Source organism: Magallana gigas, chromosome 8 (genome assembly GCF_963853765.1).
Source record: "Magallana gigas chromosome 8, xbMagGiga1.1, whole genome shotgun sequence".
In the NCBI taxonomy this organism is placed as follows: domain Eukaryota; kingdom Metazoa; phylum Mollusca; class Bivalvia; order Ostreida; family Ostreidae; genus Magallana; species Magallana gigas.
The window spans coordinates 6,534,151-6,560,649 of record NC_088860.1 but is presented as its reverse complement, the minus strand read 5'-3'; the positions used below and the strand labels follow the sequence as shown (position 1 = coordinate 6,560,649).

The 26,499-nt window shown below is 33.9% G+C and overlaps 1 protein-coding gene across 1 annotated transcript; it reads right to left on the bottom strand.

Moving 5' to 3' along the window:
• Positions 1–995: 995 nt before the first annotated feature.
• On the bottom strand, positions 996–25,072 carry LOC105333821 (centromere protein I). The gene is made up of 18 exons (XM_011437025.4): positions 24,928–25,072; positions 19,020–19,154; positions 18,678–18,796; positions 15,265–15,372; positions 13,740–13,835; positions 13,445–13,534; positions 12,282–12,434; positions 11,788–11,955; positions 11,406–11,526; positions 10,937–11,025; positions 10,726–10,843; positions 10,419–10,483; positions 6,459–6,553; positions 4,975–5,128; positions 4,503–4,624; positions 2,749–3,019; positions 1,746–1,787; positions 996–1,539 (listed from the first exon to the last, which is right to left on the bottom strand). Exons 1-18 carry the CDS (start codon positions 24,983–24,985, stop codon positions 1,417–1,419), a joined length of 2,127 nt encoding a protein of 708 aa, XP_011435327.3. The 5' UTR covers positions 24,986–25,072; the 3' UTR covers positions 996–1,416.
• Positions 25,073–26,499: the final 1,427 nt, after the last annotated feature.

Sequence of the window (26,499 nt, the reverse complement as noted above, 5' to 3'; positions counted from 1 at the left end):
TGTGTATCTATGCTTAAAATTAATAAAAAGATAGACAAATAGGCTGGAAAAAGATTTTTTTACTAGTACATGTATATTGAACCCATGTAAACAAAAACAGGGCACGAGCCTTGTTTACATCACAAAAAATTGTGAGCGCTGTATCTTGCTTACAACTTTACGAATGACTCTCAAATTTTATTTGATCATTAGAAATGCATTTCTAAAGCATTGTAAATAAAAAAATGAAAATAGAATTTGACCAAAATCGTGACCATGCCCCCTTAATCTTACAATAATAAAATTCAAAACGCATGATGACGTTTATATTTGTGCCCATGCACCGTGAAAAAGCTAAGTGTGTTTACAGGCAGTTGGATGTCACACATTTCCAGTGCAAACATAAAGTGAAATATACACTGAATGTAAATATTGAATAGTTGATACATGTAGTATTAAACTGGGTTTTCTCACAATTTGTTCTCTATCTTATTTAATTTTCAGAAGTCTAGAAAAAATTACGAAACTTAAATGCTAGAGCTTGAAAAGAAAATAACAAGCACTGGTTAAGAGATTTATCTCCCCTCATAATTCCATTAAATATTATTTTATTTGAAAAATACTAGTGATATACACAATGATTGTAAATGGAAAATTATGGTTCATTGCAAATTGTACTATATGAGTGTGAAACTCAGAACTGTCATTTTAATGTGAATCATAATTTATTTAAGTAATCTTCTCAGCTGTCTCATTAATCATTACATTCTAATATGCTTGATTCACTTATTAAGAAAAAGTCAACCTTGTGTGTTTCATCACAAGTTAGGAATGGAGAAGAAGAAACCCCGTGTAGGGGTAAAAAAAACAAACAAATGGGAATACAGTATTTTGCAAATTAAAATCACATAGAAAGTATACTAGTCCATAGATACTTTTAAAAGCAATACTGAAATTGCTCTTAGCTCATACAATTGGAGGTGTACAATAGTTTAAAAAAAAAAATGCAACTAGCGAAATGGGATTCACTGTACATTTATTAAAATGAGATTCAAAGAATAAATAGGCACATGATCCAAAGCACCTGAAAATTCATATCAATAGTGTTTCTTTCAGGTAGTGTAACAATATGAAAAAAAGGTAAAACTTGATGTAATACAATGGACAACAAGCATTTGATTTTTGTCTACCAATTACAAGATCAGGTTAGCACAAAGATTCTCTTAGCTTGTGTGGCAACAACAAGGCATTATTATAAACCAGCCAACTAAAAAATTATAAAATTATAAATATTGACTGGAAATATTATGATAATATCTTAATATCTAACTTCTTATTCATCGTTAAGTTATTTGTTCACAATTTTTAAAGAATTGTCCCCAGACAGTAATGATGTTTCCACCTCCAAGAAACCAATTTGATGAATGGTGAGGTTAGCTAGACTTTGTTCTTGGTGTCCGAAGTTGAGTTCCTGTATCGTGTAATTGTGTTTAAAATAAAATCCTTTATTTCACCAATGTTTTCCCTTTGCAAAAACTCCATAAACATGTCCCGAACATTCTATGTAAGAGAAATAAACTTCATTAAAACATTCAGAAGTACATTTAAGAATGTGATGATTGTGATGATAAGAACTCAGCAATTATTAAAACATATATTCTTAACTGAGTGCTGCAAATAATATAACTGGCTACATGCTTCTAGATCTTGAAAAGTCTTTAAGAAATTAAAAAAAAAATACAGGTACATGTAATTTAGTCTCTTACTTTGATTCCTTTTGGATGACCAATATTTTCTTTTGGCTGTGTCTGAAATACAGAAGATATGATGGATATTAGATCTACACCTAAACTTACAATGAATCAAATACATCAGACAATAATCGCACAATAATTGCCATTTAAGAAAAGAACTTCTACAAAATAAATAGTACATTATCATATATGTCATTGAGTGTAACCATGTTAAGACAGTTTATAGTTAATTGTGAAAAAAAATTTAATACATGAAGTTTCAATTCAAGTATAGCAGTACTGACTAACTCCTCCCCTTTTTTCACAACTGCCTCTAATTTAATTAGCTTGATACAAAACTTATAAGTTTCAATGTTCATTCATCTTAAGTGCCATTTTTTTTTCTACAGATCATAAATAAATGTTATGCTTTTAATTGATACCTGGTAACAGTAACAATATTCTCATTTTTTTTTAAAAGAACTATTTTTATATGCTGTGTATTTATCAATCTAGGAAGTGCACAGGTCCATACCGATACTGGTGCAAGTGATTGCATAGAGGAGCTAATTTAAAAATTAACTTAGGCTACATAAAATTAATATTTAGATTCTCATCCTGATTTGCAAAAAACATGGGGTGGGTAGGCGGATTTTATTTATTATCTTTTTAAAAACACCTTTTTCACTGTTCATGTACTAGAAACAACAACTGCTCTATTCTTCTAAATTGTTATTGCTAATATGATTAAAAAACCCCTCTTTTAATCTTTTAATTCCATTTTATTTCATCTTAGCTGTTAATGCATAAAGACATTTGTATCCTTATGATAACAAACATGACTGGAATCGATAATCTACATGCTTAGGCAGCCCATAAAATGTTTTGAATTTTTTATATACCAACTCCGATTTTTCCCTCCGAATTTTTTTCCCCACAAATAAAATGCATCGGGGCAGGTGGGGATGAGAATCTAAAAATTAATTTACAAACAGAAGACAGATATAAGAGCAACATTATTGGTTAAAGAGCTCACCTCCTTCAGAAATAACAAAGCGAATGGCAGGAAGGCCTGATGAAGGTACAGAGAGAGCCCATCACTGGCTTCTGTGGCCAGATGCTCCAGGTCAAAGTTCAGATAGGAGTCATTTCTGCCGTGACTGAAGGCCTTCCTTCTCCACAGAGAATCACAGAGGTCCAGGATGAGGATGTTGAGGCTATGAATTGTCTCCTTCTTCTGGTATCCTGGGATTTCTATCTCATTATTGGTCACGTCATCCTTCAACATCTGACAGTTACTCTTATAGCTAAGGAATAGAACACACCCAGTTACAAGGGTTGACCAAATGGAAACGATCAGATTTAACGTTATGAGGAAAGCAGAACACCGCCCTCCCTTCTAAAGGAAAAACTGTAGAAATGATACAAATGAAAGATAGAATATCACCTCAAAATTCTTATTTATGATATAATGCATTTCTCTCTTTGGAAAGGTGTCTAGAAAACAGGTTCATTTAGGTAAAAAACAAAATCTCTAATTGTGACACAATTAAATTCCACAGATCGAAATCAAGCTCAATGCTTGCAAGCACAGTAAAAAACTGCTATGATGGCAGTGCAGAAGAAGGGAGCACAAGGGAGAAGAGACAGAAAGTGTTAACACTATATCCCCAGCCATCAATAAGGGGGCATTATCTCCACAGTCTGATACAGTCATCCTACCTGTATATAACTCCACACAGTCTGATACAGTCATCCTACCTGTTTATAACTCCACACAGTCTGATACAGTCATCCTACCTGTTTATAACTCCACACAGTCTGATACAGTCATCCTACCTGTATATAACTCCACACAGTCTGATACAGTCATCCTACCTATTTATAACTCCAAACAGTCTGATACAGTCATCCTACCTGTTTATAACTCCACACAGTCTGACACAGTCATCCTACCTGCTTATAACTCCACAAGGTCTGATACAGTCACCCTACCTGTTTATAACTCCACACAGTCTGACACAGTCATCCTACCTGTTTATAACTCCACACTGACTGATACAGTCATCCTACCTGTTTATAACTCCACACAGTCTGACACAGTCATCCTACCTGTTTATAACTCCACACAGTCTGATACAGTCATCCTACCTGTTTATAACTCCACACAGTCTGACACAGTCATCTTACCTGTTTATAACTCCACACTGACTGATACAGTCACCCTACCTGTTTATAACTCCACACTGACTGATACAGTCACCCTACCTGTTTATAACCCCTACCTGTTTATAACTCCACACTGACTGATACAGTCATCCTACCTGTTTATAACTCCACACTGACTGATACAGTCACCCTACCTGTTTATAACTCCACACTGACTGATACAGTCACCCTACCTGTTTATAACTCCACACGGTCTGATACAGTCATCCTACCTGTTTATTACTCCACACAGTCTGATACAGTCATCCTACCTGTTTATAACTCCACACAGTCTGGTACAGTCACCCTACCTGTTTATAACTCCACACAGTCTGTTAGTCATCCTACCTGTTTATAACTCCACACAGTCTGATACAGTCATCCTACCTGTTTATAATTCCAAACAGTCTGATACAGTCATCCTACCTGTTTATAACTCCACACTGACTGATACAGTCATCCTACCTGTTTATAACTCCACACTGACTGATACAGTCACCCTACCTGTTTATAACTCCACACTGACTGATACAGTCACCCTACCTGTTTATAACTCCACACTGACTGATACAGTCATCCTACCTGTTTATAACTCCACACAGTCTGGCAGGACCCGTGGCATTGTCACACAGAAGAGCTCTGATCATGTGTCGACTGGGCAAATACACAAACGGAAGGCCATATCTGGCATGCAGCGTGGACACCTGGAGTAAAATGTGCCAGTCAAGATTTCAATAAGGCTTATTGTACACTTCATGATAAAAACCATTCAAGAATCCCCCCCCCCCCTAAAAAAAACAACAACCAAAAAAACCAAACAAACAACCAACCAAAAAAAACCCCACATTATCCAGGGATCATGACTTTCACCACAAGTTTGACATGGGATCCAAAATACTAAGGCAATTTGCATGATAAAATTATTACAATAAACTTGGCAAGCATTGCGTGTTTTGTGAGCATGTTATCTTAACATGATAAAGACCATGAAAAGATATGTCTTTACATGGTATAGATAATGAAAAGATAAAACATGTGAGTGAGTGACATTTACCAACTCGTAGAAGCTGAGTGTGAAGTGGAGAAGGATATTGTGATCGTTTTCCAGCGCCAGTCCCACACTGGCCAGTCTATCCACATAGCCAATCAGCTCTATCACTGAGGTCAGGGGGTCAAACATCCCAATGTCGTCCTCAAACACAGAGATTCTGTCAAAATCAAATACAAATCATCATTCCCCCCTTCAGTTAGCTGCCATGTAACTATCTACATTGGAATTAAAAACCCCTATAATGCATGGCACTGTCAATCCATTCAATCTACAGGGGGTCATTAAAATTTTGTAACAAAAAGTGTTTGAAACAAGAAAAAAAAAACCCACCATATTTATAAAATCACACATATTTTTAAATTCATCTTATTGGGTGTTAATATAATTTAATGCATGGACTATAATTTTGTAACAAAAATGAGAAAATATCCCACTTTCTATGCTATTAAATTTTTAATCTTCTAGGTCAATGTAATTTACTGCATGGACTATAAACATACTGACAAAATTTTGGAGTTTAACTTGTAAGTAAAGGCAGTCCATGAATAAATTATATACCGGTAGTCTCCATGTATTATGATGCATGTACAGGTTATTGCCTTAGTGTGAAGATAACTTCAACTTCTGGAAACATCATTTTATTGGCATAACATCACTTTTTCATTTTTTTACCCTGTTGAACATGTAAATACTTACATTTTTAAAATGTGTAAATGGTTATGAATATAAAAGGACAAAGATACAATATGAGCTCAAATTTTAAAATCAATTTTTCCATTTTTGATATCTAGAATAATTATCTTCTTGAATTTTCTTTTCAATAACATTTTGATATGACCCTAAAAACTAACTGTGTTCATTTGTAATATGAATACCACTTTATTCTAAAAGGACCTCAATTGAGAGGAGTACTTAAAGCATTTCATTTCAAATGTTATTAGTTTATATTGGTTCAAATGCTCTTATTTACAAATGCCTACTTAAGGAATTTCCATATGGCTCACACAAAACCTTTGAAGTTTTTTATGTCTTCAAAGTTAATTAGGATTCTTTAAACATGATAATTGCCTGATTTGCATTTCTGTACAGCCAATTTAACTACATAATGTAAAATTATTAAAACCTTTTGCATGTTGGAAGCACATTATTGTTCGTAATACAGAATATAGTTGGTGCGGTTAATGCCTCTATTTATTTTATCACACCAAGATGACACCAGTATTATCATTAAGTCAGACTTTTCAAGGGCAATGCATTCTTGTCATTGATTCAAGACTCTAATCTTAAAATGTGTTAATGAATTGAACAGTTCCTGTATACTCAAAACTGTCAGTTATGCTAAAAGCATGGGACTATAATGATTATCTTCTTTAATAGAAATGTCCACACAAACATATGTAAATATTACATAACCATTGATTTATTTGACAGAAATCTTGGGCTTGAATGAAGTGAATATAAAGGGCCATCCTCAGATCAATACTCACCCTGGCTTAGCCTCCGGATATTTCTGATTGTATCTTGGGATTTCCACCATCGCATAGTTCTGTAAAAGCTGGGTCAAACACAGCATCACCTGGCACTTCACAAAAAAAAGGGGGAGTTAATGCAAACAAGAAGCCAACAGGCCTTGATGGTCACCTGAGTACCATAGCCCTTAGACTGATCTGGTAGAGGGTCTCACTTTTGCATTTTTAAAAGCTTCATTTTGGAGTTTAAACCCTAATCCGAATTTGATGTTTAAAAAACATTTATCTATAAAAGAGGGGGCGGGGCAAGAGTCAGAGAAGTCTCAGATTATTTATATTCTAGCTCCAGGTGCCAAAATTCATAAACTTTTGGTAAAAAGGGACCTGCAGGCCTTTAATAATTGGCAATCTTTAATAATATACACTTTTATTAATAATAGCTTTTAATGCACACAACTTGCATACATTTTATTTCTACAAGCATATAATGCACAGAAAATTAAAGTAGACTTCCTTAAATATAGCAGCATAAGGTTACCTTAGTGACTCAAGTGACTTAAAAATTATTACATGTTCACTATATGGCCACATTTGCCCCCCCCCCCCCCCAAAAAAAAAAATAAAAAAGCTTCAACTCCTGTGGGCAGTGAATTTCACAATATAAGAACAGTTCACTATGAACATATTAACAATGCATTTAATTTATCCCCAATATTACTGTGAAAGTACAGAAGAAGCTATTATAAAATTCAATACATTTTCATTATATAGCCATGATATTTGCCCTACCCAAGGGTCCTAAACCCCTAACCAACAAGTCACAATTTAGGTAGAGGGTTTCATGAATATCATAACCATGCATTCAGTTTATCTCCCCCTTTTGTGGATGAAGAGAGGAAGATTCTCTAAGATTAAATACGTTTTCATTATATGGCCATATTGGCCCCGCTTAGGGCCTAAACCACAGAAACAAGCCATGATTTCACAATTTTTGTGGAGGGATTCCCCTACTGTGGATAAAGATTAGGAAATTTTCTCTAACATTGAATAATTTTTACTATATATCCATACTGACCCTGCCCTAGGGCCTGAACCCTTGACCCAGGGGCTATGAATTTCACAATTTTGGTAGAAGGCTTCATGGACATCATAATCATGCATTTATTTAACTTTTCTCAAATATAAATGGGAGTATAGAACATTTTATGTCCCCATTGGCCCCGCTCTGGGGCCTGAACTCTGACTACTTTACAGAAAAAAATAATTGGTAACCTTCAACCAATCTCATTTAGGATTCTTGGATCATATAGGACACTGGATTTGTGTTTCCAAAGATGAAAGAAAAATAAAAAGTAGATTAGCAGTGACACAGTAAACCCAATCAGCTTATTTAGTAAATAGATAAATAATCAAGACTGGTAATTTTGTGTAGCTAGACCTGTGGACTGACTTATCTGGAAGTTTCCTAACCTGCTGGCAATGCAACAATTTGTGAAAACCCAACTTTCCACATTCATTCAAAATGAATTTTGTTACTATCCAGGGCTGCATTTTACAAAAGAACTTACGACAAAGTCGTAAATATTTATTGTCTCGTAAGATGATCTTTAGACAATCTGATTAAAATCAGATCCTCGATGCTCCCGTTTTAATGATGTGTTGCTACGAGGCATCCTCGATGCTCCCGTTTTAATGATGTGTTGCTACGAGGCGACACATCATTAAAACGGGAGCATCGAGGATCTGATTTTAATCAGATTGACCTTTAGAGAACAAAATTGACATAAAACCATTATATTGTCCAACCATAAGAATAAATCATTGATTAGTAGGTGACTAATTAGCATTCAGTAATTTTGTCGTATGTCGTAAGTTCTTCTGTAAAACGCAGCCCTGTTCTTTCAAAGGGATACAACAAAGAATGCCTAAGTCTGCCTTACCAATTTTGAAATAAATAAAAGCAAAAGCATTAAGATTGCTGAAAATTGCTGGAGATAGGCAAGTCCTTCTAATATGCTGAAGGAAAATGCTTTGAAAATTTCAAATGAAATAGTATATCAAATTTCATTCCTAAACATTTATAGTCCTGATAATCTGACATGACAAAAGACATTGTTTCTATTGCAAATCCTGAATATGTACCCTGTAGATGCATAAACAAAAGTAAATAAAATTTTTTTTAAAGAATGGTACAATTTGTTGCCTCTGGAGTGAATAATTAATTAATTTGGACAATTGATAAGGTAAAAAGAATTCATATCCCATTGATCTCAAGCAAATATAGCAGACTCTGATGTGAGAGAAGGACTTTACATCTGGTGTCACTTTGCCAATTTAACTGTAGTGTATTTCACAAGAATAACATAATTTAGAACAATTTACAAAAACAGTTTTTGCATTATCCATTTTTTGTCCAAAAGTTTTGTAATTTCCTTCAGTACTCGGTGATTTGCTTTTTAGTTAAGTGGGAGAGGCATTGAAATATCTGGTAAGTGTATGAGTGATATCAATGGCTGCAATTAAGGGTTTTATGTATAATAAGACTATCAGACACTTGTTAAAATCAGGGTTGTCTCTAAGACCCGGAAGGCGGGGAAATCCCCTGCCTATAATGCCTGAATTACCCGGCTATTTTTGCATTTCAACACAATGTAGCTATAAGCAAGACCCCCAAACCCCCTTCTACTTTTTTATTTCTTCCTTCTACTTCAATTTTTAAAGACAAGCCTGTAAAATGTTACTTTTTATACCTCACGCCAATAAAAGTACATATATTTCCAAAGCACAAAATAAACAAGGTATGCTATATTTTTGATGTGGGCTGGGCCTGTATAAGGACTATCAAGAAGACCCAATGGTCTTGGCCATCTCTAGGCTATATTGATCTCTATATAAAGATAGCAGAAAATGTTCTAATTTTAAGGCCAAAATATAATTGTACTGTATATGGAATTAACATATAAAAGTATATAGCTTAAAACATCATTTCTAAAAATTTAAAGTTGATCTGATGGTTAATCCGTTAACCACCCAGCCCCCTTAAAGGCACATGGTCACGATTTTGGTCAAATTTTATTTTTCTGTTTTTATCATTTACAATGCTTTAGAAATGTATTTTTGATGATCAAATGAAATTTGGGTGCCAGTCAATAAGTTTTAAGCAAGATACAGGGCTCATAATTCTTCTTCATGTAAACAAGGCTCATGCCCTGTTTTTTTTTACATAGGTTCAATATACCAGTAAAATTCTTTTTCAAGCTGATTTGTCTATCTTCTTATTCATTTTAAGCATAAATAAACAGTTCCTAATGAATAACGCATGCATTTAAAGTCTAAAACTGGAATTTTTACTTCAACAATCAAAATGTAAACAAAAGCTTTGTTTACACAGCGAAGAAATTTAAGCTCTGTATTTCGTTTATAACTCAACAAATGACACTCAAATTTTGGTTGCTTGTTAAAAATGCCTTACTGAAGCATTGTAAACATTAAAATCGAGAAAATAATTTTTTACCAAAATCGTGACCATGCCTCCTTAAGAACTGAAAGATTCCAAGTTTAGTTATAAAACCCTGCTAACATGTGTGGCAGATAAAACTTAATCATCAGACAATTCATGTTTCAGCAACAGCCAGAAAACAAGTGGACCTGTTCAGTGCAGCTAAGCTTGAATCTATGTTCGGTCTGGATGCTTACATAGTTATAACATAAACATTCAAATTTTTTAAATGATTTTCCCATTAGATTTCAATTTATAATTTTTACATTTCTATTCTTAACACATAAATTTGGATTTTTTGTTCAGCTGTTCATTTTTAAAACATTCATCACATATTCATTGTTTAATTCTTCATTCAAATTTAAATCCATTTTACCTAAGGATAGGGAACTGTGTGACATTTTTCGAATATACGCCTCATATCTATTCAATTTTAGTTCTATTTCATTGTAATGTGATAATTTGAAATGTAAACTAACCTTAATGAACACTGATGTTCTGACAAACAGCTTCCTTAAAGGTTCTAAAATGTTCTCATTCAACACTGAAAAATAAGTACATGTATGCAGAATTCAAGGAAAGGGCAGAGAATGTTTCTTATGGTAAGATAAATGACAAAATAAGTACATGAGGATCTAGAGAAAAAAGTAGAGCTAGTTTTATAGGTGGGATAAATAATGAAAGCTCTGTACCAATGCATTGAACTAATATTCTCATATTGAAGTGTGTATGTAACACATTTAGAATTATCTTCAATGAATACAATAAAGGAGAAAAGCTACGAACCTGAAAAAGGATAGAGTCTACACCTAGACACAAGTCTGAAGATTTCTTGTCTGAAATCTAGTCCGTTCCAGATCTGAAGATATCGGAATAAGACCTTATCTACCACTGGTATGCCTTCCTGTTAAATGAAAAAGAAGACCATTGCAAACATTATTTTAGGAGTCTCTTGACTGTGTTAAACTACATGTGTGTTTTTGAAATCTACATGTACCTGAATAAATTCAGTGAACTGTATCAATTTCTTCAGTATGGACTCAATTTCTGGGAAGCAGGCTGGAGTTTGAGTGCTATATAGTAATTCTACAAAGAGTCAAAGAGGGATATTTTTAATGGTGTTTGTTACAATTAGTAATAAAAATACACATATATGCATATATTTTATAAGATAAACAAACATGTTTAAAATCTAAACAAAGACTCATGGGCCAAAATCATCACCTGAGCAGTGATGCATCTTTTAAATAATTTTCTTGGTCCAAATAATGACTGCACAGAAAATTTTATATACTTGTACAATGCACTTATAAGGTACATTTGTTTGTAATCTGGCATACATGTAGCTATGTCTAGTAAAATTAAATGTGTGAAAAAATCAGAATGCTACACAAATTGAGAGAGAGAGAGAGAGAGAGAGAGAGAGAGAGAGAGAGAGAGAGAGAGAGAGAGAGAGAGAGACTTACTCTCACACAGAGTGTCCTGGATCCAGTAAGAGAATCGACTCGTCATGAGAGGGTCAGCATTGTAAGACATGAAGCATTGCAGTAAGGGACTCCGGAGAGCAGCTCCCATCTGACTTGGCAACTAGAAACAGCACAAAGCTCTCATAAAGTCTTATGCATTTGTTAATATTTATACAAAGTATGTTTTTCTCCCAGTTTGACTCAAAATATCTAGATTAGCACCAGACTTTGTCCCAGTTGCCTCTACTGAGTCCAAAATTTTTATCAAGTGTTCATGTAAAGTATTTCTGCAAATAGTGTAAAACATAATTCTTCTTAGTATGACAATCTAGACTGTTCATGTTACAACCTTCAGACAAACAAAAGACTTCCAGCTAGATACCTCTACTCTGTCTGGATTCTTTAACAAGGTTTCAATGTTTTGTATCTGGACGAAGGGCAGCGGTTTCTCCTCCAGCATAGCCATCAGTCGACTGGACAGCTTGACGGTCAGTTTGGAACTGCTTGAGTGCACCACTGGAATTGGATCCACCTTTCTTCTCTTTGCAGGCTGCAAACAATATACAGCTGTTGACTGTGTATACAAGAATCATATAATTACTTGGATTCAGGAACTACCAAAGCAATAGGGCCATACCCATTTTAAAAATCACTAATGTAAAAGTTCCTTATTACATTTTAACTCCGTTTCACAAGGAGTTTTATCTAAAAATTCATTATTCATGCAATAAACATACTTTGATAAATCTTAAATTTTTTTGTGATGGACTTTATAATAATGACCAACTAAGTTACAGTGACAATCAGGAATTGTTACATACATTATGTAAGTACATGTGTTCTGCTAGTTTTGAACTACTTTTCTGATTGACTGACCGGTATTCCATGAAGCATGGAGAGTTCAGCAGCCTGTAGCTTCTCCGATAATTCCAGAGACGACTTCATAAGAGCCGTGTCGGCAGCTTGGTTTCTTTCCTGTACTTCCTTGATCACAGCGTACCACTGTCGATCTCTGGTCGGAAAAAATTGCTGAAAGGAACAACAAATCTTTAATAATTGTCAAAGAATTTGCTCTGTGAATAGAGTTGTGATAAGGGGAGTAACTCATAATATGAACTGGAGGAAAATAACTGAACATTAGAAATACATGTATTTCTGTTTCAGTTTCAAATAAATGAATCACAATGACTAGTTTTCAAATCATGCGTGACATGCTTGGTACCTATAAGAGATATATATCAGTTACAATCAAAATTCAAAAGTAAAATACCTTAGTTTCAATAATAATCTGGGCTCCCGTGTACGTACACTTTTAAAAATGCAATTTGGAGGATACTTAAGTTTGTGGACAATGTTCTACCACTATACATGTATATTGTTGAATCGTTTCTGAAGATAATTTGAACATTCAGGGATTAATGAAGGTCCTGATCACTACTGGTCGACAGTACCTTTTATTCTCTTAAAATATGTGAAAAGTCTGCTTTGTAGGATTGATAAATTCCTAAAGTAGACAAATTATCAAAATTGTAATTTCCAAGATTATTGTTACTTCATATTTTGTTCTAATTCCTATAGTAAACAAAATATCAAAATTGTAATTTCCAACATTATTGTTACTTCATATTTTGTTCATAGAGTAATTCTTGACATTGAAAATAACTTACAGAAACTATTAGAATGCAGGATTTTGCTCCTTTTGTTTCTTTTATTTCTACAGAGATTATGCATGTTGCTAATGATTTCCCTTTTATACATCAATAGGGTAGTAGAAAATCAAAGCCGTACATTGTACTAAATCCCTTATGTTTGATTTTGTGGGTCTACTTAAAGCTGAAGCTGAAATACTTTGAACTGTTTAACGGTCTGTGCCTAATATAGGGGTTGTAGGGACAGCAGTAATGAAAGAGAAATATGGCAGACAGTACCTATTTACGAGAAGTGAGAAGCTTTAAAAAACAAATTCATAAAACAATGCATAACAAAACAATTATGAAACCTTGTTAATGACAGTCAAACACAAATAAAAGTATTCAAACCTTTCTAGTATTAGGAATGACTATAGACACCAAATTTGGAAAGTACAGTTTGTATATTGACAACAAACCAATCAGGTAGGGTTGTGGGCCCTGAAAAAAAAAATCAGATATGTAAACATTCATTAAAAAAATCAAATTCTCGAAGAATTTACTAATAGTTATAGTAAAAGAAAAATATATTGTTTACATTGGTTGTCAAGCTTGTTTGTCAAGCTGATTGAAACATGAAAATAATGAAAGTCTTTTTCGTTCATTTGCATTGAAATTGTACTCAGTCAATGATAAGAATTATTACAAGTTTAGTTTGTAGCTCCAGCAGCTTTCGGACCCTATAAAGTCGAACATCTTCTTTCCTTGTTAACAGGTACAGCAGATGACAGACGTATGGTGTCTGAAAAATAGTAAAGATATAACACACAAGCAGGGATGGGGTAATGGTAATTTGTAATGGTAATTGATTGTAATTAATTACAAATTTTGATGTAATTGAAAGTAATGTGTAATTGGCCAAATTTTCAATTACATGTAATGGTAATTTAATTAATTACTTTCAAAAAAGGCATGTAATTCCAATTACTTTTCAATTACTTTTCAATTACTTTCAATTACACACTAATGTACATATAAATATGAAGCTGTCTACTACCCATTGTTCCCCACACTATCAATGGTACAAGATCAAGTTAGGATGAGAAGTTAAAAAGTATTGAACTATTATTATAGCTATCATACTTAATATTTTTCAGAATGAACTTTTTCAGTGATTCAATATTTAATAATAAGTTTCCCAAATTTAATTAAGTACATGTATTTGATGATTTGCTTGATCTCCTTTTTCTTAAAAAATACTTATTTCCCTTCTTATTAGAAAAATTAGTGTCAATTATCATTGAGTTAGATTAAAACATCACTGTTTAATTTAAAAACAAAATCAGTGTTATATAAACTATCAAGTCATGCAGCCTAAAATACATACAGCTAAAATGCATGGCTTCAAATGGGTTTTAAGTTTTTGATACCTAACATATCCACAGGGTGTGTTCCCTTATTGCAAACATTTGATAATAAGGTAGAGAACAACAGGTGTGAATTGTGTTTTGATAACAATTATAGTCTGCCCTCTACCTGAGATTAACCTGTAATTTGGCATTGTATTTATAAAGAAAAATAAAGTGTATAATTAATGCAAAGGAAAAAGTTTTCATTTAATAGTTTTGCATGCTGGAAATACTTGCGTTGACATGATAGGTGTAGGTTAGGGGATATGACTTTCAAATATTTATTGAATATTGAGTTGGTATGGGACACCTCCATATTGTGACTACCAATACCTGCGTTTTGAAATAAACAATAAAACCAAATTTATATTTTTTCTTTCCAAAAATTTTTACTTATCAAAGTAGTTAGCAAATTCTCAAACAGTGAAAGTATTTTCATTATGACGAAATTTTATTCACATTATAGACATACCTCCTTAAATGTTTATGTTTTGTAGATAAATTATAGTTTTATTAAATTTTTATGAATTTCAAAATGTAATTTGTAATTTAATTAATTACATTTGAAAACTCTTGTAATGGTAATGGTAATTTAATTGAAGATTTAATCAAGTAATTGTAATTTAATTAATTACTTTCCAATGTAATTGACCCCATCCCTGCACACAAGAAACTTCTTTGCATATACAGTAAAAGAAACAAAAATTTAAAACAGTTCAAAATTGTGACTCAAAGTACGTGAATATTTGCTTACTTTTATGGTATACGTCAGTGACATTTACAACCATAACACTAACTTTTACCAAAGCGTTGATAGCTTACCAGGACAGTATTCTCAATGAAATAAAACAACAGGTAGCCTAGTTTTTGGACAGTCTCCTTTTCATCTATGTAGTCATACACTGCTATTAGCAACCTCAGAAGTGTAGCCTACAATATACATCCAATACAAAACACTGATCAAAATTGTTTCAAAGAAGAAATTGCATTTAGAACCATTTTAACAAGACCTTGGACTTTCAGTAGGATGTAACTATATTTCTTGCATCAAAACAAGTTAAAATGACACTGGTTTCGAGTGAAATATGCATAGATTGGTAGTCTCGGCTAAAAGCCAGACAAATCTTGTTGATTACAAAGAGACATGACTAAGTGACCAGCAAAGAAGTAGACAGGCTTATGTCACATTGCTGTTTGACACAACTTCCTAAAGTCCAAGCTCTTGTTAAAATGCTACTATTCAAATGGGCTTTAATGGTCAATCAAAATTTTATTATCTGTGGCCAGGTTTCAGCCAGGATATAAAGCTGACATTTTTTCAGTAAACAAAAAAAAAAACATAGGTAATCATAGATTACTAAGCTCACCGAGACGGAGCATCACCCTTATGAGACATCACCTTTATAAGACCACCTTTATCATTTTATATGAAAATCATACTTTATGATCTTGGATATTCATGGATTCTGTTTTGACAAAATATCGTATATCATCTGATAAAATTTTTTATGATAATCATATGTTCATATGTTAATCAATACAATGATATAAAATGAAATATTGCATCATGTCATATTTATAATATATATCATATAATACAATAAAATACAGTAATAAACAATAATGAGATATGATATTGTAACGTATGATATGACATTGTATTGTGTTATACCTTATTGTATTTGATCACATAATACAATATCATAAAATATAATACAATATAGTATTATATTACAATATCATATTACATAATACAACATAACATTGAAACATGATATTATATTGTATAATATAGTAAGATATTGTATTAAATGACACTGAAACATATTTGATACATTATATGATATTATATCATATAATACAATATAATTTGATTCCAACATTGTATCTTATCAAATGATACAATATTAAGTTATAAAGTAAAATATTATAAAATACATTATTATATTATACATATTGTATCATATGACACAATAATATATATTACAATATCATATAATACAATTTCATGTGATATGATAATATATCATATAAACCAATATCATATCATACAATATCGTATGATACAATATTATATAATATTACAATATCATATTATACAATTTCAATTGATATAATTCTATATTACTGAAACCAATATCATATTATACAATATTGTATGATACAATATTATAGAATATACAATCTTGTATCATAGGATACAATATAATATTTTGCAATATCTTATGTAATTGTATCATGTGATAAAATAATAAATTAAAAATACAATATAATATTATACAATATTGTATCATAATATACAATACTATACATAACAATATCATGATACAATATCATATAAAATATAAAAAAAAATTGATACAATATCATATCTTATCGTATAACTTTTTATAATATAACATAAGATATCATATTGTATCATATCAAACAATATTGTTTCATATCATACAATACTATATCATAGGAATCATGTTATATCATTTATCAACAAACACATCTATCTATCGAGCTGGTTTGAGTGAGGTAGGAGATTTCTTTAGCATCCTTGATAATGGAGATCAGGCTCTGCATCTGAAGCAACCTCTGCATTTAATTTATAATAAAGTTAAATCAACTATGCAAGCTATCATCTATAAAACATGTGACCTGTTCCAAAAAACTAAACCTCATCCAGCATCCGAAACCTATGGCTCAGATTCAGCATTCAAGCCCATCAGGTGCATTGGTATCATAAGACGCATCATCCATGCAAGTTTGGTGAAGTTTGGACCAGTAATAACTAAGATATCATCATCAGAGGGCACTAGCAATTAAAACCTTTACTTCCTCCAGCATCCGCAACCTATGGCTCAGATTCAGCATCCATGCCTGTCAGGTGCATCTGTATCATAAGACACACCATCCATTAAAGTTTGGTGAAGTTAGGACCCGTAATAACTAAGATTTATTTTTTAGCATCCTTGATAATGGAGATCAAGCTCTGCATCTGAAGCTACCTCTGCGATTCATTCATATTACAGTTAAATCAACTATGCAAGTTTGAAATAGTACTATCATCTATTAAACATGTGACCTGTTCCTAAAAACTTAACTTTATCCAGCATCCGAAACCAGACTCAGCATTCAAGCCTGTCAGGTGCATCAGTATCATAAGACACACCATCCATGGAAGTCTGGTGAAGTAAGGACAAGTAATAACTAAGATATAATCATCAGAGGGCACCTGCAACAAAAACTTTATTTAACCAGCTCTTAAAACCTTAACCTCCTCCAGCATCCGAAACCTATGGCTCAGATTCAGCATTCAAGCTTGTCAGGTGCATCAGTATCATAAGACGCACCATCCATACAAGTTTGGTGAAGTTAGGACCAGTAGTAACTAAGATATAATCATCAGAGGGCACCTGCAACAAAAACTTTAACCAGCTCTAAAAACCTTAACCTCTTCCAGCATCCGAAACCTATTGCTCAGATTCAGCATTCAAGCTTGTCAGGTGCATCAGTATCATAAGACGCATCATCCATACAAGTTTGGTGAAGTTAGGACCAGTAGTAACTTAGATATTGCTATCAATGGGCACCCGCAACAAAAACTTTAACCTGCTCCAAAAACCTTAACCTCCTCCAGCATCCGAAACCTATAGCTCAGATTCAGCACTCAAGCCTGTCTGGTGCATCAGTATCATAAGGCACACCATCCATGCAAGTTTGGTGAAGTACGGACCAGCAGTAACTAAGATATTGCTATCAAAGGGCACCTGCAACAAAAACTTTAACCTGGTCCAACAACCTTAACCTCCTCCAGCATCTGAAATTTAGGACCCAGATTCAGCATCCAAGTCTTTCAAGTCCATAAGTAGGTCCAGATGCATCATCCATGCAAGTTTGGTGAAGATAGGACAAATAATAGCTTAGATACAGGACCTGCAACAAAAACTTTAACCAGGTCCGGACGCCGACGCCGAGGGTATAGCATAAGCTCTCCTTGACTTCGTCTCGGTGAGCTAAAAAGGCTCCGACATGTCAGGTATTTTGATTACCTATGAATTGCTAAAGAAAATAAATACCATATCTAGAACAAAATGACATTGGACACAAACATCAGAAACTGTTCACATGGGTTATTGTTAATTAACTTACAAATTAAACGAATATTAATTGTAAAATTTCAGACAGAGCTCAAATAATGATTATACTTCTTAAAATTTTAATTGGTAAAAGTATGGTAAACATGCCTGTACTTTGTTGGATGGTTTACTTGTACACATGAAGGACAAAGCCAACTCCACAGCTCGCACAGGAAACTGTGAGGCCGGAACCAGGCATTTTATCAGCTTGCAACTTATAACATCACCTGAAATTTGAACAAGTGTCGTTTATATTAGAAGGAAAGAAGTACATTTTAAAAAAAACCCATGCATTTTACATTGATAAGGCTTTTAAAATACCAGGTATTCAAACAAGAAAATTGAACTTTTTCCAAAGAATGCTTAAAATTGTTTAGCATTTGTTTTCAACAAATTTAACCATTTACATTTTACCCTTTTTCAATAACTTTTAAGGTTAAAATAAATTACCATGATAACCACTGGCAGCAACCTTGATCAAGCTGATGATGTCCTCAGGAGATAAGCCTTTACTTTTGGAAACATCTTCCAGAGTCTTCAGGGCAAGGGACAGTTCAACATTACCCCTTTTCTTTATTTTCCCCCCTATCAAAAATGTAAAAAAGTTTTATAACAAGTACTGATGCACTTTATTTTAAGATGTGTTTTTCAAGTTTAAAGGTATCCAGTGAAATCTTGTACTCAGTCAGATTAACATAAGGTAAGTGAATTGTTTCTCAATGAAATGTCGTACTTTGACAACTTTTTCTTGAAAATTTGTGCCCAGTACTTTGTTGCTTGTAAAATAATTATATACCATGCAGAATCCATTATATTTTTTTAAAGCTTAATTCTCACCATACTTTACAAAATACTTCTTTCTAATCTTATTGGCTCCAGTGATGGAAACACAAAACTGAATTGCACAACAAAAGTGTAGAAAACTAAAAGGTTATCCACAAGCATGCATATATAGCTCATAGACATTGTTTACTTTGTAGACGAACCGACTCCTCTTGTATCAATTGAATTTATTTCTTTTAAAGATAAATATGTAAAACAAGAGGCCCATGGGCCACATCGCTCACCTGAGGAACAATAGGTATGATAAAGTCAGCTTAATGGAGTCATAATACAAACAATCTGGACAATGTACAATACTACATGTAGATCCTGTATAAATAAAATCCATTTTTCCCCCTTGGAACTCGGATAGCCCTGATTGCTGCCAATATTTACAAGAGCAGACTTTAATCACTGCTCCTGCACACGTTACGCAGGCAGGGATGACCGCACACCTACACAACTCAACAGGTACCAACGTTTACGCAAGCAGGCAGGGATGACCGCACACTTACGCCAACAGCTCAACCTAACGCAAACAGGGAGTTCCACACACTTGCGCTAGAAAGGCCAGAACACCAGCAGGGATGACCATACACTAGTGCTCCGCCACAACCACCACCAAAACAAGCAGGTATGACTGCACAGTATTTACGTCAAGCAGATTCTCCAATCCATTGAATGAGTTGCAATGCATGACGGTCTACAACGTGTTTACGATTCAACACACGCACTTGGTTTTTGTCTGTTTTATTCACAATATTTAATTGCTTGCCGGAATGTTTGTACATCTTGATTTTTACTTTAGAAGGTAAAAAAGGAAAGATTACGTACCATTAACTTTGTTCCATGCTCACATTGAAAAATACCGTTGTTTTAGTTGATCAATTGTTGCTTCAAAAATGATCAGTATCAAACGACTGACAAACATATGCATACAAGTACAAACAGATTTTAATAAGAAAAAGCGCACAATTGTGTTTTGGTGACTTTATCATTGTGCACTAGAAATAAATACAAGTAACTGTACACTTTTAACATACGTGAATAGCCACGGTACTAGAAATGCACACATATACAAACGCAGAAGCGCAAGCTATGCAGCATATAGTATTTTGTCCGTTAAGCATTCTGATGAATGTCCCTAAAGAAAATATCAACGCGCATTCTACTAATGTTGTCCCAAATATGGGGTAACACGTGAAAAAAACGGTACTCACTGCTTTTAATTCAATAGGACGCACCTCTCTTTTGAACATTGGCAATGGGGTATTTATATAGGTTGATATAAGTCCTCATATGCAATATTTTTTAAATGTGAGCATAGAAATTGAAGTTCAGACATAATTGTCCATATTAATTTCATAAATTCTGAAAAATCATTCAAAATGAGTTTCCAAAGGACAATTCAAAATGGTATATATTTTCAATACGCTTTGTATACACTGAAACTTTTAGTAGCCCACAATACTTTGCAACTCATTCACCTGATTGGTTTGTCAATAAAAGTAAACAGATGGCTAATTTAGTATGCAAATTTATGCCAACATCACTTAAAAATGTGGTCTCGACCTGTTTAAGTTTAACCCCAACCAGTCACTCATCTTAATGCAATAGACACTGTCCTTATATAGGTGCCGGTCTTAAATAATTCATAGTATCTAAAAATTGGAAATCAAAAATAAACAAACTAATCCGGCCTAACCCAAAACTTCTTATGCAGAGCAACTTATATACATTGAATATTTATTATTGTATAAAAATAATCATCACAATAATTGGTTAACAGTGGATGCATTAATTAAAATAATCAAGAATCAATAAATCAAGGGCAATAACTCAATACAGTCTAATGAAAAAATAGCTGCCTGCTTCAATTTTATAGTCATATCGCATGTTGAGTATTGCAGTTCTCAAAAAGATCCTTTACAATTGTTTATATATGGGATATTTAGCTACATCAAACTCTGAAACTTCTTGTGAGGCCGAAGAATTGTCCTGGAGCCAAAGTTTTAACAATTATAAAGAATCATCTTGCTGATTAGTTTCTGAGAAGAAGATTTTAAAAGATTTACTTTATATATTCCTATGTAAAACTTTAACACCCCCACCCCCCCATGTGGCCTCAACCTACCCCCAGGGATCATGATTTTCACAACTTTGAATCTACACTACCTGAAGATACTTCCACAAAAGTTTCAGCTTTCCTGGCTGATAAGTTTCTGGGAAGAAGATTTTTAAAGATTTACTCTATATATTCCTATGTAAAACTTCGACCCCCCCCCCATTGTGCCCCACCCTACCCCCAGGGATCATGATTTTCACAACTTTGAATCTACACTGATTGAGGATGCTTCCACACAAGTTTCAGCTTTCCTGGCTGATTAGTTTCTGAGAAGAAGATTTTTAAAGATTTACTCTATATATTCCTATGTAAAACTTTAACACCCCCACCCCCCCATAGTGGCCCCACCCTACCCCCGGGGATCATGATTTTCACAACTTTGAATCTACACTACCTGAGGATGCTTCCACACAAGTTTCAGCTTTCCTGGCTGATTAGTTTCTGAGAAGAAGATTTTTAAAGATTTACTCTATATATTCCTATGTAAAATTTCGACCCCCCATAGTGGCCCCACCCTACCCCCGGGGGTCATGAATTTCACAACTTTGAATCTACACTACCTGAGGATGCTTCCACACAAGTTTCAGCTTTCTTGGCTGTTTAGTTTCTGAGAAGAAGATTTTTAAAGATTTACACTATATATTCCTATGTAAAATTTCGACCCCCCATTGTGGCCCCACCCTACCCCCGGGGGTCATGAATTTCACAACTTTGAATCTACACTACCTGAGGATGCTTCCACACAAGTTTCAGCTTTCCTGGCTTTCTGGTTCTTGAGAAGAAGATTTTTGAAAATTTCTCGAAATTTTTCATTAATTTCTAATTATCTCCCCTTGAAAACGGGTGTGGTCCTTAATTTTCACAACTTTGAATCCCCTTTGCCTAAGGATGATTTTTGCCAAGTTTGGTTGAAATTGGCCAAGTAGTTCTTGAGAAGATGTTGAAAATGTGAAAAGTTTACGGACAGACGGACGGACAGACGGACGACAGACAAAATGTGATCAGAATAGCTCACTTGAGCTTTCAGCTCAGGTGAGCTAAAAATAAATAAATACAGTATATAGGTCTGGACTGTAATAAAAGAAGAATAACCATAACTAGGCTCAAACTCTGGACCCTTTAGTTTAAAAACCAACACTTTACCAACTGAGTTATATTCTGTCCAAAGATATCCTGGATTCACATTTTGCTTTTAATTGCATGATTTTTATAAATACCTCAGGGTTCAAACAATGTTCTTTCAAAAGTATGAAAAATTTCTAAGATTTCTCAGTCAGAATGCTCCTGTTAGCTTATCAGGTTTCAATACAATGCTAAACAAGTGAAAAGCTGTCAATGTGACAGCAAACCGGGTTTTCTTTTATGTAAACTGTATCCATAATCCATGTCAACCCTTATCCAGTGAAATGGAGTACCCTACATGTATATGCAACATTTTGCCAAAAAATGACTAAGTTCAAAAGCTGGTATTTTTTTCATAAATTATTGGAAATCAAAATCCTAGCAATATGCACACCTCTGATATATGTACAATTGATCTGCAAAAGAACAACTTCCTATCTTGAGAACTGTAGGAGGAGTTATCCGTACAATGAGGGTACCCTATATGCAACATTTTGCCAAAAAATGACTAAGTTCAAAAGCTGGTATTTTTTCGATAAATTATCGGAAATCAAAATCCTAGCAATATGCACACCTCTGATATATGTACAATTGATCTGCAAAAGAACAACTTCATATCTTGAGAACTGTAGGAGGAGTTATCCGTACAATGAGGGTACCCTATATGCAACATTTTGCCAAAAAATGACTAAGTTCAAAAGCTGGTATTTTTTCGATAAATTATCGGAAATCAAAATCCTAGCAATATGCACACCTCTGATATATGTACAATTGATCTGCAAAAGAACAACTTCCTATCTTGAGAACTGTAGGAGGAGTTATCTGTACAATGAGGGTACCCTATATGCAACATTTTGCCAAAAAATGACTAAGTTCAAAAGCTGGTATTTTTTCGATAAATTATCGGAAATCAAAATCCTAGCAATATGCACACCTCTGATATATGTACAATTGATCTGCAAAAGAACAACTTCCTATCTTGAGAACTGTAGGAGGAGTTATCTGTACAATGAGGGTACCCTATATGCAACATTTTGCCAAAAAATGACTAAGTTCAAAAGCTGGTATTTTTTCGATAAATTATCGGAAATCAAAATCCTAGCAATATGCACACCTCTGATATATGTACAATTGATCTGCAAAAGAACAACTTCCTATCTTGAGAACTGTAGGAGGAGTTATCTGTACAATGAGGGTACCCTATATGCAAAATTTTGCCAAAAAATGACTAAGTTCAAAAGCTGGTATTTTTTCGATAAATTATCAGAAATCAAAATCCTTGCAATATGCACACCTCTGATATATGTACAATTGATCTGCAAAAGAACAACTTCCTATCTTGAAAACTGTAGGAGGAGTTATCCGTACAATGAGGGTAGTTTTGGCAGCCGCCCGCACGCCCGCCCACCCGCCCGCCCGCCCGCCATTTTCACCATTTTAATAACCGGATTTTTCCATTGGAAAACCCGGTTAAAAATGTGATGTCTACGGGGATTTTGTATTGCAGCAAGCCCGGATGATAACGTTGTAAAATTGTGCAATGTATTCCGAGTGTATTCCAAATGGAGAAAAGATGTAAACATTCCCCATTATAGATCTCTGTAAGAAACTTTTTTCGTCCCTGTGAATTTTTCCGAGTGAAAGATGATAATGTGTCAATGAAATTATCTTGGAAATTATCCCTTTCTACTATTTCAATTGTACTTCTTTCACAGGTATGTGTACTATTTTTATTAAAATTGTCCAAATGTGCTTCATAAATATCTTGGGACAGACTAAATCTAGTGCTATAGTAGGAGCATGGCAGTACTGCATGAGCCTATTATAATTTATATACCTAAATACCATATAAGTTATAACTGGCCATATCTACTAAATAGTAAATACACACTATCATTGGACCATTTGGCCAAAGGGGTTAGCTCATTTGGGATATCCCAAACAGGATATAAGATTATTTGTGTATTTTTTTTTCAAAATATAACGCAGACTGTTTTCGGTAAACAAGTTTTTTCTGCAAGACTGTAATGGTTACTAACCCAACTGTTTGGGAGATTAATCGCTCTTTAGATCCAAAAATTTTCGGGGACCGAGCATTGAAAAGGAAAATATGAACGGTCTGGTAACTGTCTAATCTGCTAGGCTTGATCATGTTGATATTTGAAGCGACGCCTTCGGTGAGTTACCGACGCCCACCGAGATACTGTTATTTTAATTAACAGCAAAAGCGACATATATCAATCAAATAACAAAACCGAAATCTTATTATTGTTGATTATCAAAACTTACCGTTAACAAAATACTCTAAAGTATCTTGAAAGATATTACTTTCGTCTAAAGAGGGCATTTTTGCCTGAAATTCTTACTGACATTTTTACATTTTGGGATTTAATTTGGCCGCCAAAAGTAAACATTAACGGTATTCCAAACCCGACCTTTTAACTTGAGATTGGGCTTTACTTTACAACTATACTATTGAGTAGCAGCTTTTGTCTGGCACGTAGCATCTTTTTCTCCCAGCAAATATTTTTCTTAAATTTATATACTGAAAGTTAAATTATCATAGAGTTGCCCCCCTCCCCCACCATTTTTTCGGGAGCACTTAAAAAATTGAAGTGTTCAAATAACAAAATAAGGACATAGACCAATCCACACTTGGCCGCTATCTTTGGGGAAAACCCCATATATTTCTCACAGTAGCCTTTGTAGTTTAGAGGGTTGTAACTTCGTCATTTTACCTTAGAAATCCATTTCCCTGTGAATTTTGATTGCCCCAAGTTGGGGCAACCCACACATCGAAGGAATAAATTAAATTCCAAGAGATTTCTTCACATGATGCCCAAATATTTGGTTGCATAAAGAAGGGAAAAGTTGTTTTTTCCCTTTTGACCTTTGGATTGACCCCGCAAAGGGGAACAACTTTTGCAAAGTGTGGATTGGACTTATTTTTATTTCTTAAGGTAGTCCCATACTTGGTATTAAATGCACAGAGTGATGGGAACCTTTTTTTTTTAAATGTATACATACAATGTAAGAAAAAATAACTTAATTCGTGCACTCGCAGTTTGATAAAATCTCGATCGAAGTAATATATTTAGTCATTTAGAAGAACCAGGCGTATACGTAGCATTAGTGCACAGCTGGTGCATACGTCCCTGGAAAAAACGTATCAAAGAAATATATAGAAATACGCATGCCAAATTTAAACATGAAACTTAAAATCTATTAATTACTTTTTCGTTTCAATTATCTAGTGAAACGTGCTGCATGTTTTAAAAAGAAGATACCACAACACCAGGATATCTTGGCTACTTATACAGAATAAGCGTGTTAAGGACGTGTTGTGCATAGTCGATCATAACAAAACCTAGATTAAAACAGCCTGGATTCTGGACAAAGTTAATGAATACGAACATATATAAAAGTAGAACCATCATCGAAAGTGACACAAATATAAAGTACTGGTAACAACTATCAGACAGTGCACCTAGCTTAAAGCGGTATCTGCCGATAATTACGTGTACACTAGAAATGGTGGTTCCGTGGCGGGTCTTGAGAGTGGTTACAGGGGTGATGTAATATGATCTGAGCATATTTTAATTTTTTGCTGGTGTGAAAAAAAGATTGAGCCCAGGTTATTAACTTTCCTACATAATAAATAAGAACCCAAAGTGATGGTTAATATACTGAACACAAAAGTATCAAAGGCCAGCAGATACATGCACACATTATATTAATGGTTTTAATTATGGCAGTAGATATGCAGGCAAATAAATCAAAAGACAAAGTGTGTATAGCTTAATAAAGACAATAGATATTAGCCAGTCAAAAACTTACAAGGTAGCACTCCGCCTCCCCTTT